This window comes from Stegostoma tigrinum, chromosome 30, assembly GCF_030684315.1.
Source record: "Stegostoma tigrinum isolate sSteTig4 chromosome 30, sSteTig4.hap1, whole genome shotgun sequence".
Classification (NCBI taxonomy): domain Eukaryota; kingdom Metazoa; phylum Chordata; class Chondrichthyes; order Orectolobiformes; family Stegostomatidae; genus Stegostoma; species Stegostoma tigrinum.
This window is the reverse complement of record NC_081383.1, coordinates 44,699,728-44,715,796: the sequence shown is the minus strand read 5'-3', so window position 1 is coordinate 44,715,796 and position 16,069 is coordinate 44,699,728. Positions and strand designations below refer to the sequence as shown.

At 43.1% G+C, this 16,069-nt stretch overlaps 1 protein-coding gene across 2 annotated transcripts in view; it reads left to right on the top strand.

The window, feature by feature from the left end:
• LOC125465674 (scaffold attachment factor B1-like) overlaps positions 1-15,840 on the top strand; it is a 104,509-nt gene extending 88,669 nt beyond the window's left edge. For both annotated transcript variants that reach the window (XM_059638433.1, XM_059638432.1), the window contains 3 exons: positions 8,448-8,560; positions 10,647-10,722; positions 15,524-15,840. In XM_059638433.1, the coding sequence (XP_059494416.1) occupies positions 8,448-8,560; positions 10,647-10,722; positions 15,524-15,653 (319 nt within the window). In that variant the 3' untranslated portion in view covers positions 15,654-15,840. The remainder of the gene's footprint in view (positions 1-8,447; positions 8,561-10,646; positions 10,723-15,523) is intronic.
• Positions 15,841-16,069: the final 229 nt, after the last annotated feature.

Genomic DNA, 16,069 nt, shown 5'->3' with positions numbered 1-16,069 from the left:
CAGCCCTGTCAGATATTCACCCTCATCGTAACTCGCTGCAGCAAAGATATCTTTAGTCATTCTGCTTAATTATCTCCTATGCTTCTGTCAATATAACCAGTTTTAGTGTGTTGAATCTGTTCATGATGTCAACAATTTATCCATTACTCCCTTTAAACTTCAATGCTGCAAGGGAGAAAAAGCCCACTCCCTCTAGTCTCTGCATATGACTGAAATCCTGCAGTAGTGTGATTTTACACAATTTCTGTAACACTTTCTTAAAACCTTGGAAATGGTATGTTGGCCTTCATAGATTCATATAACTCAGAAAAGGCCATTTGGCCATCAAGTTTGCACCAAGTAACTATCACCAAAGGTGCACTTATCCCAGTTTCCTGCCCTTGTCTCATATCCTTGAACGTTATCTTATTTGAAGTGCTTATGCAAATATTTTTTAAAGGTTCTAAGGTTTCTGCCTCCACTGCCTTCCCAGGTAGTGCATTCCAGAAACCCACCAAAGTGAAAATGTTTTATCCCCTGCAATGTTCCTGCCACTTAGCCTTAAACTATGCTGTCTTGTAATTAACCCTTCAACCAAGGGGAGCAACTGTTCTCCATTCACCCTGTCCATGCCTCTCAATCTTCTACACCTCAATCATGTCCCCCTATGTCTTCTCTACTGTAAAGAAAACAATCCATGCATTTCTAGTCTCTCTTTTATAGCTTAGTTTTTCCATCCAAGGCAATATCTTAATGAACATCCTCTTTATCCACTCTGGTGTGATCACATCCTTCCAATAGTGAGGTGTCCAGAACTTTGCACAGTATTACTAATGTGGACTGATCAACTCTGTACAACCCCAGCATTACTTCCTTGCTCTTCTACTGTATGCCACAGCTGATGAGAGCAAGTGTCTGTATGTTGTCTTCACTATCATACCGACTTCAGGGATGTGTGAATAATTAACTTGAAGATCCCTCCGTTCCTCTAAGCTACCTAGTTTCCTGCCATTCATTAAATACTCCCTCATCTTGTTTCTACTTCAAATGTTCATTAGCTTGCACTTATCATGGTTAAAAATCACGTGCCATTGGTCTGCCCGTCTGAACAATCCATCTAGAGATCGTAGGAACTGCAGATGCTGGAGAATCTGAGATAGCAAGGTGTAGAGCTGGATGAACACAGCAGGCCAAGCGCCATCAGAGGAGCAGGAAGGCTGACGTTTCGGGCCTAGACCCTTCCTCAGAAAACTTCTGAAAATTTCGGAAGAAGGGTCTAGGCCCAAAACGTCAGCCTTCCTGCTCCTCTGATGCTGCTCGGCCTGCTGTGTTCGTCCAGCTCTACACCTTGCTATCTCATGAACAATTCATCTATATCTTTCTGTAACTTCCAATCATCTTTGCAGTTAACCACTGTACCAGTCTTGTCATCTGCAAATTTATTTAACATTCTCCCCTAACCCCCAAGTTTTCATCTGTATCATTTGTGTGTATAAGACGCAGTAAGGGTCCCAGTACTAATCCTTGTGGTACACCAAAGAACACCCACCCCAAGCCACTGAAGCAGGCTTTTATCTCAACTTTGTGTCCTATTATGAAGCTAGTTTCTGATCGGACTTCCCAAATTATGCTCAGCTCCATTTGCCTTAACTGTCTCAGTCTTCCATGTGTGACCTTGTCAGACATTTTGCTAAAATCCATAGAAACTACATCTACTGAACTTCCCTCCTTCACACATTTAGTTGCACTTTCAAAGAATTCTGAGCAATTTGTTAGACATGACCGCCCTCTGACAAAGCCATACTGACTATCCCTGATTAACCTATGCATTTCCAAGTGGGTATTAATTTGCTCTTTCAGAATTTTTTCCAATAGCTTCTGTACCGCTGACTTAAGATTCACTGGTGTAATTTCCTGGTTCATCACCACTATTCATAGAAAGTAGAATCTTCTTAGCCATCCAATTCGCTGGCATTTTACCCATGGCCAGAAAGGAGTTATAAAGCCTTGTCAGAGCCCCTGCAATTTATTGCCTTACCTCCCACAGCAGCATGGAGTGCAATTCATCTGGGCCGGGGGATGTCTGTTTTTAAGCCCCACGGAGTCCCCAGTACCTCCCCATTTCCAGTGTCAAACTATGCAAGTTACTCATAACCTCTTTGTTTTAATTTATCTATAGAATGTCTTAGAATTCTCCGTAATCCTGCTTGTAAGTCCTTTTTCATATCCCCTTTTTATTCTTCTAATTGGCTTTCTTAAGTTCCATCCTTCACTTCCTGTATTCCTGTAGAGCTGCAGCTGAGTTGATCCCTTTGGACTTGCTGAAAGCCCTACTCCTCTTCCGCATCCAGTCCTTAATAGCCCTAGACATCCAGGTTCTCTGAACTCATTGCTTCTACCTTTTCCTTGAAAGGGTACATGTTGGACATGTCCAGTCCCCAGCTCTTTCATTAATGACACCTGTTGCTTCGCTCTAGACTTGGCTGAAAGGAGCTGCTCCCAGTCTACTGTGGCCAGATCCTGCTTTATTTTAATAAAACCTGCTTTCCCCAATCCAAGTCTGTCGTTTGCAGGCCATTTTTTCCTTGTCCCGAACAGATTTTACTGTGTTGTGGTCACTATTGCTAAAATGTTCCCCTCCTGCCACATTAAATGCTTGTCCAGCTTCTTGCCCCAAAATCAGATCCAACACTACACTGTCCCTTGTTGAGCATTTTAAATATTGATGCAAAAAAACCCCCTAGATACATTTCAAGAAATCCACTCACTCTCAACTCTTAGCGCTATGACTATCCCAGTTTATGTTGGGAAAGTTGGAATCCCACAGTATAATTAACTGACTTTTACTCCTGTATACCGCTGACCTATCTTTATATTCTTGCTCCTCTATTTCCCACTGACACTTTGGGAATCTATAATACACTTCCAATAAACCAGCTGCCCCACTAACACTCCTTAAGTTCTACTCACAAAGCCTCATTTGAGGAACCATCCAAGATATCACCATCTTATTGCAGTAACTGACTCCTTTATTAATAGTGCAATACCACCACCCTTCTTATACACTCTTCTGTGTCACCTAAAGAGCCAGTACCCCAGAATGTTGAGTTTTCAGTCCAGTCCTTTCCTCAACCAGGTTTCTGCAATGGCCACAATATCATACTTCTATGCATCTGTCCATGCCAATAACTCAGCAGTCTTACCTATTAGACTCCTGGCTTTAAAGTTAAGACCATCCAGCTTGCTTTACTGCCTTGAAACTCAACATAGCTGAACTCACTTTGAGATAGTAAGCACTGCTGATACTGGAGTCAGAGATAACACAGTGTGAAGCTGGAGAAACACAGCAGGAAAGTTGACATTTCAGGTTGGGACCCTTCTTCAGAAATGGGGGAGGGGGTAAGGGAGCTCAGAAATAAATAGAGGAGGTGTGGGACTTGGGAAGGTAGTTGAGATGGTGATAGCTGAGTGCCGGTAGGGGGTGGTGGGGATTGGCCAGTGAGGTGAGAGGAGTGGTTAGGTGGGAGAGAAGATGAACTGGTTGTTATGTAAGGTCAAGGAGGTGGGGATAAGAGGGAGGGTTGGTCATGGGATGAGTCCGGGACTGGGAGATTCTGAAACTGGTAAAGTTTGGTTTAGGCCATTGGGCTGTAGGCTCCCCGGGCAGAATATAAGGTGCTGTTTCTCCAGTTTCTGGGTGGTGTCATTGTGACACTGGAGGATGCCCACAATAGGTTATGTCACAGTGGGAGCGGGAGCGGTTTGCAACGGTAGGTGTTGATGTTTGTTGCGAACAGAGGCCAGGCACTCTACAAGGTGGTCTCCGAACCTTCGCTTGGTCTCACTGATGTAGGGAAGGCCACGTCAGGAGCAGCAGATGCAATAGATCATCTTGATGATGTGCAGGTGAACCTCTGTCTGATGTGAAAGGTTTGTTTGGTGCCTGGAGGGGAGGTGTAGGGGCAGGTTTAGCTCTTCGTGCGGTTGCAGGAAAGGGTGCTAAGCATGTTGCAGAGAGGGCTGGGAGAGAAATATATCTTTGGTTTTGAGGTCAGATTGTTTGTGGTGAAAGTGGCGGAGAATGATACGTTGGGGCAGAAGTTAGTGGGGTGATATGTGAGGACAAAGGGGTTTCTGGCTTTGTTTTTGTTGGGGGGAAGGGATGTGAGGGCACTGGTGTGGAAAACTCCTGAAATGTGGTCGAGAGCATTTTCCACCAGTGAAGGGGTGTGTTGCAGTCCTTGAAATAAAAGAACATCTGGGATGTTCGGGAGTGGAACACTCCATTTTGAGAGCATGCGGCAGAGGCAGAGGAATTTGGAATAGGGGATCGCATTCTTGCAGGAAGGTGGGTGAGAGGAGGTGTAGGCTAAGTAGCTGTGGGAATCAGTGAGCTTGAAATAGATGTTGATTTCGAGGTGGTCACCAGATATGGATTCAGAGATGTCCAGGAAGGGGAGAGAAGTATCAGAGATGGTCTAGGTGCACTTGAAGTTGGGGGTGAAAGGTGTTGTTGAAGTTGATGAACTGTTCAAGCTCCTCGTGGGAGCATGAGGCAGTGCCGATACAGTCATCGATGTAGCAGAGGAAAACGTGGGGGATAGTGCCAGTGTAGCAGCGGAAGCGGGACTGTTCCATGTAACCAACGAAGATAGCTTGGGCCTGTGTGGGTTCTCATGGCCACCCCTTTAGTCTGTAGGAAGTGGGAGGAGTTAAAGGAGAAGTTGTTAAGGGTAAGGATGAATTCGGTTAAGCAGATGAGGCTGTCGTGGAGGAGGTCTGGTTGGACATGTGGGAGGGGAAGAAGCAAAGGGCTTTTAGACCATCACATGGGGGATACAACTGTACAGGGATTGTCTGTGAAGAAGAGGTGTTGGGGGCCAGCGAATTGGAAGCCTTGGAGGAAGTTGAGGGTTTGGATGGTGTCTCGGATGTCGGTGGTGAGTTTCTGCATCGGGGGGAGAAAACGGAGTCAAGGTTAGTGGGGATAAGCTCAGTGGGGCAGAAGCAGGCAAAGACAATGGGTGAGCCGGGACAGTCAGGTTTGTGGATTTTGGGAAGGAGCTAGAAATGGGTGGTGTGGGGTTAGGGAACGATGAGGTTGGAGGCTGTGGGCAGGATGTCACCTGAGGTGATGAGGTTGTGAATGGTTTGAAAGATGATGGTTTGGTGGTCAGGTGTGTGGAGTCTTGGTTGAGGGGGCAGTAAGCGGTGGTGCCTGGCCTTGGCAAGGTAAAGGTCAGTGCACTATACCACTACTGTGCCCCCCCCCCCCCTTATCCATGGGCTTGATAGTGAGGTTGGGGTTGGAATGGAGAGAGCAGAGGACTGCACATTCATTGGGGAGAGGTTGGACTGAGTGAGAGGAGTTAGAGAAGTTGAGGCGATCGATGTCTCAATGGCAGTTGAAGATGTAGAGACCAAGAGAGGGTAGAAGGCCTTGGGGGTGGTATCTAGGAGTATGGGGTGTGTTGGAGGCAGGAGAAGGAGTCTGTAGAGGGTGAGTTAGACTCGCATTTAAAAAAGTAGGTGTGGAGGCGGTGGAAAATGTGTTCAATGTCCAAGTGTGAACGGAATTCATTGATGTGTGGGCAGAGGGGAATGAAGGCGAGTCCTTTACTGAGCCCTTGCTTTGATTTGACTTCTTTGCTGTAGCATATGATACTGTTTCAGCAGTATTCCGAGTCCAGAGATTCCGTGAGAGGATTCGAATACAGAAGCAAGGGTGCCTTGCTGTAGCAGTGCAGGGCATTGGTAGGATCACACCTGTAGTATTGTTTGCAGTTTTGGTCTCCTTATCTGAAGAAGGATATTTTAGCATTGAGGGAGCGCAAAAAAGCTTTACCAGACAGATTACCAGGATGGTAGGACTGATGTACAGGGAGAGACTGGATCATTTAGGATTGTATTCTCCAGAGTTTAGAGGAATGAGGGGTATCTGAGCTGTGTGATTACACGTAGGTGTTCTGCAAACCTCCGCTTGGTTTCCTCAATGTAGAGGAGGCCACAAGGGGTACAGCGGATGCAGTATACCACATTGGCAGATGAGCAGGTGAATATCTGCTTGATGTGGAAAGTCTTCTTGGGCCCTGGGATGGGAGTGAGGGAGGAGGTATGGGGGCAGGTTGTGGCCCCCTCTACGTTGGGGAAACCAAGCGGAGGCTTGGGGACCGCTTCACAGAACACCTACGCTCAGTTTGCAGTAAAGAACTACACCTCCCAGTCGTGACCCATTTTAACTCCCCCTCCCATTCCTTAGACGGCATGTCCATCCTGGGCCTCCTGCTGTGCCACAACGATGCCACCCATAGGTTGCAGGAACAGCAACTCATATTCCGCTTGGGAACCCTGCAGCCCAGTGTTATCAATGTGGATTTCACAAGCTTCAAAATCTCCCCTCCCCCTGCTGCATCCCAAAACCAGCCCAGCTCGTCCCCGCCTCGCTAACCTGTTCTTCCTCTCACCTATCCCCTGCACCCACCTCAAGCCGCACCCCCATTTCCTTCCTACTAACCTCATCCCGGCCTTTTGACCAGTCTGTCCTCCCTGGATTGACCTATCCCCCCACACCCCCTACCTCTCCAACTCACCTCTACTGGCTCCATCCCCGCCTCGTTAACTGGTCTGTCTCCTCTCCGCCTATCTTCTCCCCTATCCATCTTCGATCCGCCTACCCCTCTCTCACTATTTATTTCAGAACCCTCTCCCCCTCCCCCTTTTTCTCATGAAGGGTCCAGGCCCGAAACATCAGCATTTGTGCTCCTAAGATGCTGCTTGGCCTGCTGTGTTCATCCAGCTCCACACTTTGTTATCTCGGATTCTCCAGCATCTGCCGTTCCCATTATCTCTGATATGATTTGACAGATTTGTTTCTGTGCCCACACTTCATGCAGTGATACTCTGATTATATGCTAGTCATTTCCTGCCATCCATGTATGGCCATTCTCTGACTCACTTGGGCAAAGCCAGTTGCCAGTCCACTTCCATTTGTTACAATCCATCTATTCTGTGCTATTTACTTTGAGGACCAAACCATGATTTAAAAAGGAGACAGACAAAAGGTGGGCAACTATAGGCCAGTTACCTTAGCTTCTGTAGTGGGGGAAAATGTTTGAATCTATAAAAGAAGAAACTCTGCTTTCTGTTAGTTTACCAATCTTCTGTCCATGCTCGTGCATTACCTATAACACCATGCACCTTTATCTTATGCAGCAGCTTATTGCCTGGCACTTGGTCGAATGCCTTCTGGAAGTCCGGATACACCACATTTACTGTTGTCCACAAAGAATTTCTCAATGTCCTTAAAGAATTCTAGTAAATCAGTTATACACGACATGCCTCTCATGAACCTGTGCTGCATGGGACAATTTCTATTCAGATGTTTTGCTGTTTCTTCTTTGATAGATTCAAACTTTTTCCCCCACTACAGAAGCAAAGCTAATAGGCCTGTAGTTGCCTATCTTATGCCTGCCTCCTTTTTAAACAGTGACGTCACATTTACTTGTTTTTAATTTGACAGAACCGCTCCAGAGTCCACCAAAGTTTGGTAAATTATCACAAGCGCATTTGCAGTTTCCCTGCCACCACTTTTAGTACCCTACTTGTCTACTTTTAGTCCCATCAGCTTGCCCAACATCACTTCTTTAGTGATAATGATTGTTCCTAGGTCCTCACCTGCTATAGCTGCCTTGTCATTAATTATTGGCATGTTATTTATGTCTTCCACCTTGAAGACCAACACAAAACACCTGTTCAACTCTTCGGCCATTTCCTAATTTTGCATTTTTCGATTCCCCTTCTCATCCGCTAAAGGACCAATGTTTACCTTAGCCACTCTATTTCATTTTATACCTTCAGAGTGTATCAAGCTACAAGGTGAAGCAGTCATGATGACTGACAAATCTAGGGCATCTATAGAGAAACCAAGAATGTACAGCTTCCACACAATAGGAAAATGAATTCCTGTTTGCAACTGTGAAAGAGGAGAGCGTTCATCATGTATGTCACTGGAGTATATCAATAAATAAAATTGGGAATTTAGGACAATATCACACAGTAAAATAAATGAGCAGATCATTTTCCCTTGAACAGCATGACTCACACAAAGGCAGTTGACAAGCTGAAAGCTCAACAATAAGGAACAACCTTTCCATTTCCTGTCACTTTTTTCCCCCACTTCAAGCTCCACAAAAAAGTCACTTTCATGCTTTTGGGCCTCTGTCAAATGAGTAACTGGTTAACTTCCAGTGACAAAAAGAACAGTGCATTTCACCAGACTTTTAAAAAACCCTCTATGAAGCAGTTAGAGACATGCTGTAAAATATGAGCACAGTATTTGCAGATTAATTGTCTCACTTTGTTTCTTGCTATCAATTTTGTCTTGAGTGGCGTGAAGCTGTGACTTTAAACATGCAACTTCTAACCATTGATTCACGTTTATGATGTGGTTATTATTTTTCCTTTCTCAGCCCCTTGAACCGAGATTGGAACACTGATCGCAGCCGGAAGATGGATGGATTTCAAGATCGATCCTGGCAAGGAAGCATTGATAGTGGACTGATGTCAAGGGATCATTGGCAAAGTAAAACTTGACACTTAAATGATGTTTCTGAATAATTTGGTAAAAAAAGTGCTTTTCATACTTATTGCATCTGTAAGGAAAATTCTACAACATATAATTCCTGAAGACATGATTAGTATGCAGCAATAGTTACCATCTTTAATGGTCAAAAGGGAAACTGATCTCAGTGTACTGAAAATTGGGATATTTGAGTTAAGTGTGAATCCATTATTCCCACTGGTCATAAGCTGTTTTCTGTAGCATATAGATTTAGCAATCATTATAACAGTAGTGAAGGGTGACTTTGGGAACCATTTCAAACCCAGAGACTTATAAGATGGAATGCCCTGACCATTGCTAGTGGTAGATAAATTCAGAAAGTTATGAATGAATGTGGGGCTGCAAGGATGAATGAACTGACCATGGTACTGTAGTGCTGGATGCTGTTCATATGGGCAGGTTAATCAGAGTACCGTGGTAGTGTGAGGCAGAATAGTCAGAGAGGTAGGCCCTTTTTTGGCAGCAATGTGCACGAATCTGGGTAGTTCTGATGCCTACACAGTGCCAGAGTTCAGGATATTTGCACTGGTCTGCATAGGAACTAGCAGTGGGGAGGGAAGATCTAATTGTTGTGGATCGTATGTGTGCCAACAATGTAAGACTAGGAAGGAAGTTCTATGTAGGCATTCAGTGGCTAGGGGCTAAGTTAAGAACCAGGATGTTAAAAGTAATATCTGAATCACAAGGAAGTTAACATTGGGTACATGCAAACATAAGAGTGAGGAAAAAGTATAGTCCACTCAGCCCTTCAAGCCTGCTCCGCTATTCAGTAGGATTATGGCTGATCTGATTTGAAGCTCAACTCAACATTCCTGCATATCCCTGATAATATTTCATTCCCTTGGTGATCAAGAATCAATCTACCTCTGTCCTGAAAAATATTTAAGGATACTGCATCCACTACCTTTTGAGGAAGGGAATTCCAAATACTCTCAACCCTCTTGGGAGAATAAAGAGTTTCCTCATCTTAAACGGCCGACCCTGCATTTTTAAATTATGAGCCCTCATTCTAGATTTCCTACAGGAGGAAACATCCTATCCCCATCCACTTCAGGATATAAAGTCACCTCTGACTCAACTAAACTCTAAGAGTTCAGGCTTAGCCTGCCTAACCTTTCTTCATAAGGCAGCCTACTGCTTCCAGGTGTTTAGTTGAGTACACCTTCTGTGAATTGCTTCCAGAATTCTATAACTATGGTAATCAGCATTGCATATGGTACTCCAGATGTGGTCTCACCAATGCCCTGTATAATTGGAGCAACTCAGGGTCTTGCATTATATCCCAACTCAAACTGCAAATCTGTGTTGCCAACCAACAACTAAGTTATAGGTACTCTGGAGTGTTGAAGCTTGGACTTCTTGTTAAGTCAACAGTTGATGGCAACAATATATTAACTACTAACATTCTGGGAAATCTATCTGAAAAGAAACTAGGATTGAAGCAAATGGACAATTGAAATCTTTCCTGCAGATGTAGACTCTGGAATGAAGAAAAGTGATTAAATCCCTTCACAGCTACATATCTGCCTCTACAGAGGAAGTTTAAACTTCAGATTAACGTGAACTCTTATAATTGTGCATGTTATATAACTCGGCAACTAGCAGTCATTTACATGACTACCTATCTGGCGTACTGTCGTCGTGCAGATGTATGATTCCACATAGCATGTTGGTATATGTTGCTTCAGTGTCCCACGATATATATCGTTTACAGCATAAAGACCGTACCTGAAATCTCCTCTGCTGCACTGACCCAGAGATATTAGTTTAATTGTGTATCCTTAAGAGGATTTAATTTGCAAGGCTGGTGGTAGATCTGATTGAATAATCTGTACAAAAGATGTTTGCAACAGTAATACTTGAGATAGAAGACATTGAATTCTCGAAACATACTGGTAAAGGCTGGAATTTTGTAATTGTTGGGCTATGTTTACTTTAGATGTAATTGGTGATATACTGTCTTGTATGTTCCCTGAAGTGATTGAGTACTTTTTGCTTGATTAATTGAGTGTGTGAAAACTCTGTCACTGACCCATCGCTGTTGCAGGTGGCGATCGGGGCATGTCTGGTCCATCTGGGACAGGTTACAATATGCAGAGAGGAGGTGGAGGAGGAATGCAAAAGTAAGTAGCCCAAACTCACATCCTAGCTACACTAAAAATATAAGCCAACTAAGACCTTAGTAAAAACACCAACTCCTGTCTTTTTGGAGTCTGGTTTGATAAAAAGTTTCTATCAATGTCCTTTTTTTAAAATCTGGCTAGGTGGATAAGCACTGCCAGCATTTAAACCTTCCCACGTTGACTATTTCATTTCTTCTGATTGCCAGTGTAACTCTTTTCCATTACGTAAGCATGTGTTTCATATAGGACAGCTTTGATGCTGTGACTTGAAATGGAAATTGTAGTTTCAGCATGCTTTTCTGTGCAACAGCTATTTTGTAATTTTGATGTTTGTTCATGTTAACCAATCTCTCAATGTATTTTTAACCAAGTTCCAGTTTCACTATATATTGGATTGTAAATTCAGTCAGAAATAATTGTAATATGCTTCAGAATAAGCTGGATTTTAAGTCTGAATGACCATATTGTGTGCGGTTTTCCAACACTCCCCTCAAAAACATGATGGCAGACTTTGTTATATGGTGAGTCATGTTAACTGTGGTGGAACAAAAGCAGTTTACTACCACCGTACCAAAACTTTTTATTTCTCCCCTAAGATAAACATTTCAAAGCACAGACCAATCAATTCAAAAGAAAATAATATTTTTATTTAGTTTCCAGGGCATTTAATATACTCTGCCTGTCTTGTTTTCTCCCTGACCTGTTTGTGGACATTTTTTCTGTTCTGCTGAAGGTTTGCTGTGTGAACTTGTCAACTCTGTACAGTGAGTCTGCTCTCTCTCCTTGAGCCAGCATTAATATGGACCGCATTGCCATCCATTGCCGCATCATGTCCAGTCCCCATTTTTTACCTTACTGCTAAAAACACTGTTGCAAATGCACCCCCTGGGTCAAGAGCACAGAAGCGTGTAGAGGTAAACCATGAACATGACGTTGGCACCCAAAGTCATCGACTTCATTACTGGGCATTGGGCTGATTTTGTGTGACGTACCTTCAGATAATAGTTAAATCTATAACAGAATTGATATCTGTGAAATGTATTGCTCAGCTGACCACTGGTAAAAGCTTGTGTCGTCAGTCTGGCAGAGCCTTGATGTGCCCAAATCTCAGATATTCTTGGCTTGTTCCTAAACATAATTGAACAGCACCACAGCCATGTAAAATATGGAATGATACTGAAAATAATGAGACACACTTCTGGAAGGGAATCTTACTCATCAATATAACTTATACTGAAATCTGGAATGTTGTAATATGCTGCCTAGTTGCTTCATTCATACATATCATTAGAACTTGCTTCGTACATATCATTAGAACTTGGATCAGATGCATTGATAGGAGTGCTTGGTAGTCCATTGCACAGAAATTCTCTCAAGTCTGAGAAATTGTGCTGAAGGGGATGGAAAGTGTAACACTTATCCAAAAAAAGAGATAAACCAAGTCAGTGCATGTAGTCGATACAGATCTGTGAAGAATAAATCACCCTTAACTAATTTGGTGCTTAAAAATATCAAATGTAAACAATTTTAAAAGCTCAGGATAGAATGCCACGTAAGTTTGGAGTAAAGATTAAATCCATTCAACTGAAGATGAAGTACTGGTGTGGGTAAAGAAAGGGCTGAATGATAAAAAGCATTTAACAACGTAGAAACAGACCTGGTTATTACTGCACTTCGTATGTTTAGACTTGATGCAAGCCTCTTCTTAACTTACTTGATCGCACCTTATCAACATCATTTTTTTTTTCCCTTGCATTTATCTAATTTCCCCGGCAGTTATCCCCAGAGTGGACAGAATGTGGAAATGGTTCGGTCTCGATAAGACTGGAAGGTGGCAGCATTAGGCCATTCAGCCCATTGATTCTGCTCCACCATTTGATTACAGCTGATATATTTCTCAACCCCATTCTCCTGTTTTCTCCATATAACTCTTGATCCCTTTGCCAATCAAAAACCCATCTATCTTTTTGTCTGAAGTATACTTCATGACTTGGCTTCCACAGCCCTCTGCGGCAATGAGTTCCATAAATTAACCACCCTCTGGCTGAAGACATTCCTTCTCATCTCAGTTCTCAAGGGTTGTTCCTTTGCTCTGAGACTGTGCACCTTAGGCCCTAGTCTCCCCTACTAGAGAAAACATCATCTCCACGTCTACTCTTATTCGGGCCTATTGGTATTCTGTAAGTTTCAATCAGAATTCGCCCCCATCCAAATTCCTTCTAAAACCTCCTCTGCTTCTCTCCAACACCAGCACATAATTTCTTAGATACAGGTCCAAAAATGCTCACAGTGTTCCAAATGCAGTCTGACTAGGGCCTTGTGCAACCTCAGTGAGATATACTGAGTTTTGAGGGATGGTCACTAGACCCGAAACGTTAACACTGATTTTTTTTCTTCACAGATGCTGCCAAATCTATTGAACTTTTTCAGCAACTTCTGTTTTTGTTCCTCAGTAGGACAATTGTGCTGTTGTGTTTTAGCCCTCTTGTAATCAATGCTAACATTGCATTTACCTTCCTAACTGCCAACGGAGCCTCCCATGTTAACCTTAAGAGAATCTTGAACTAGGACTTACAAGTCCTTTTTTGCTTCACATTTCTGAAACTTTTCCCTATTTAGAAAGTAGTCTATGTCTCTGTTATTCCCACCTAACACTTGCCCATGTTGTATTCCATTTGCCACTTCTTTGGTCACTCTCCTAGCTTGTCCAAGTCCTTCTCCCGCCTGCTCACTTCCTCAACACTACCTGACCATCCACCTTTTTTTGTGTTATCTGTAAACTTAACAACAAATCTTTTGGTTCCTTTGCCAAATCGATCATGTATGACGTGAATAGCTGTGGTCCCAACATGAATCTCTGTTGGAAAAGCACAACAGCTCTCTGGCAGCATCTATGAAGGGAAAAAAAACAGTTTACATTTCGGGTCCGGTGACCCTTCCTCAGAACAGCTCTGAGGAAGGGACACCGGACCTGAAACGTTAACTCTGTTTTTTCCCTTCACAGATGCTACCAGACCTGCTGAGCTTTTCGACCAACTTCTGTTTATGTTCCTGATTTACAGCATCTGCAGTTCTTTTGGTTCTTATCAACCTCTGTGGCACTCGACTACTCACCAGCTGCCATTCTGAAAAAGACTTTATCCTGATTCTCTATCCCTGCTTGTCATCCCATCCTTTATCCATTCTAGTATCTTGCCTCTGACACCATGGGCTAATATCTTGGAGATAGTAAGAACTGCAGATGCTGGAGTCAGAGACATTACAGTGTGGAGCTGGAGGAACACAGCAGGTCAGGCAGCATCAAAGGAGTAGGAAAGTTGACGTTTCAGGTTGGGACCCTTCTTCAGAACTGGGAAGGGGGTGGGAGCTGGGAAATAAATAGAGAGGAGGGGTGGGGTGATGATCTCACCCCCGTCTCATTGACCCGACACAACCTGTCCATCGTCTCTCCCACCTATCTGCCCCACCTATCCAACTGACCAATCCCCACCACTCCCTACCTGCATCCACCTATTACCGTCCCACCTACCTTTCCACAGCCCACCCCTCCTCTTTATAAAGGAATAGATAAATAAATCATCCCGTTATACTTGCTGTAAAAACTATAGCTCTCAAAGTTACATTTCAGAAAGCTTTCAGAAGGACCCAGTCTCTTATTCTCAACCATCAACAGTGATGCCCAGTACCAATTACACTTGTAACTGGTGCTGTCACTGATACTCACATGGTGCGATACTATTTGGTATCTTCTCTCCCCTCTGTATCTGTAAGTATACAATACCACAACAAGCCACTGGATGGCAGTACGTGACAAATCTATTAAAGGTTGCTTTGGCAGCAACACTAATCTTTACAGCCATCTCCTGTTAATTCCCGTTCCATCCCTTTCTTCCAAGAACTTCAAGTCAGTATTAGTACCACATTTAGCTCTCGTTGTCTAGTTCAGTGGAACCTCCATCCTTTCCCATACAAAGATTGCATTGCAGCATTTTCTTGTCACGAGAATCAAATGCGCTGGCCATATGGAGCCTTCCTGCTTGAAGGGTTCTTCTTTCGTATCCAGTTACATCATCATCCCAAAGCTGCAGACTCGGAACCTCTTTACGGAGTTAGTCAGAAGCACTCCCACCCCACACAAGGACTGTGGGTCATGGTGATCTGCTTGGAGGTAGCTTTACCTGTTATAGCTCCATATATCCCAGAGTGAAGGAAATTCTGGATTCCCAGAAGTGTGGTATGGGGTTAAATGTTATCGTAAGGAACTGGAGTAAAACTAGGGATGTGTTGCCAGAAAAGTTGAGGGAAACAAATAACTGTTCAGTGTTTGAATTTGGGAAAGGAAACAGAAAAAGATGAATTCCATTGCTTTCAAACTATAGCAAGAAGGTGTAAGACTCAGACTCAAACTAAAAGATTGAGTGCAGCACGGAATTTACAAAAGGCTATTAGACTAGGCATGTCTTATTTGAAGCTGAATTACCACAAAATTTAACAGGAAGTTAAACCTGCGCATGAATTATTCCACACAGTGCAGGGAATGGATTTGACAGTAGATGGATCTATTGTGGCGTTCACTTTAGTACGGAAATGGGAACAAGTGATTTGTACTGAATTCATACAGCTCTGTGTTCAGTAAAGTCTTTTTTCTGTCTCTTTAGTTTTCGGAAGGCATGGCCTTGGTCTCTAAGCATGTTAAACCTCCACTCTTGCTACTTAATTATAAACATCCTTGGATTACAGTGGAAATTGTTTTGTCTTTTAGGTTTTATAAATAACCTGTTTTAATCCTTGGTTTTCACAGTCAAGGAAGCTACATGCAAGGAGGTTACCAGCAAGGCTCCATGGCATTTGATAACCGCTCAAGTCAGATGATGTCAGGACTAAACATGTCAGGAGGAAACACTTCTGGAGGTTACCAGCGTCCCTACTAAAATGTTTCAATATCTTCATATGAAGGAAATTTTTTTTTCCAGATTCTGTAGTCACCTTTCTGTTTGCTTTGAAGTATTTAAACTGAATGTTTCAATGTGACCAGTTCTCATTTTGTAATTAATTTTCTTAAATGTGCTTGTTTTGACAAAGAATCAATAAATCTTGTCTTTTTGTCTTTTTCTATGACACTTGTTTGAAATCATCTAACTTACTTGTTACTCCAGTCGGTTTTGATATAACACAATAGTTCTGTTCTCGTAACATCTCTTCTTGTAAAAAAATCTTGCAATAGCTGTGCTGTTTAAACTAATAGGGCCGGAATCACGTTCTAGCCAATACAGGTAAAGAAAGTTTGTGTTCCAGAAGTAGCAAATTAGATTCTTGAATTGTGTAAAACCGAATTGGTGTTGAAGAA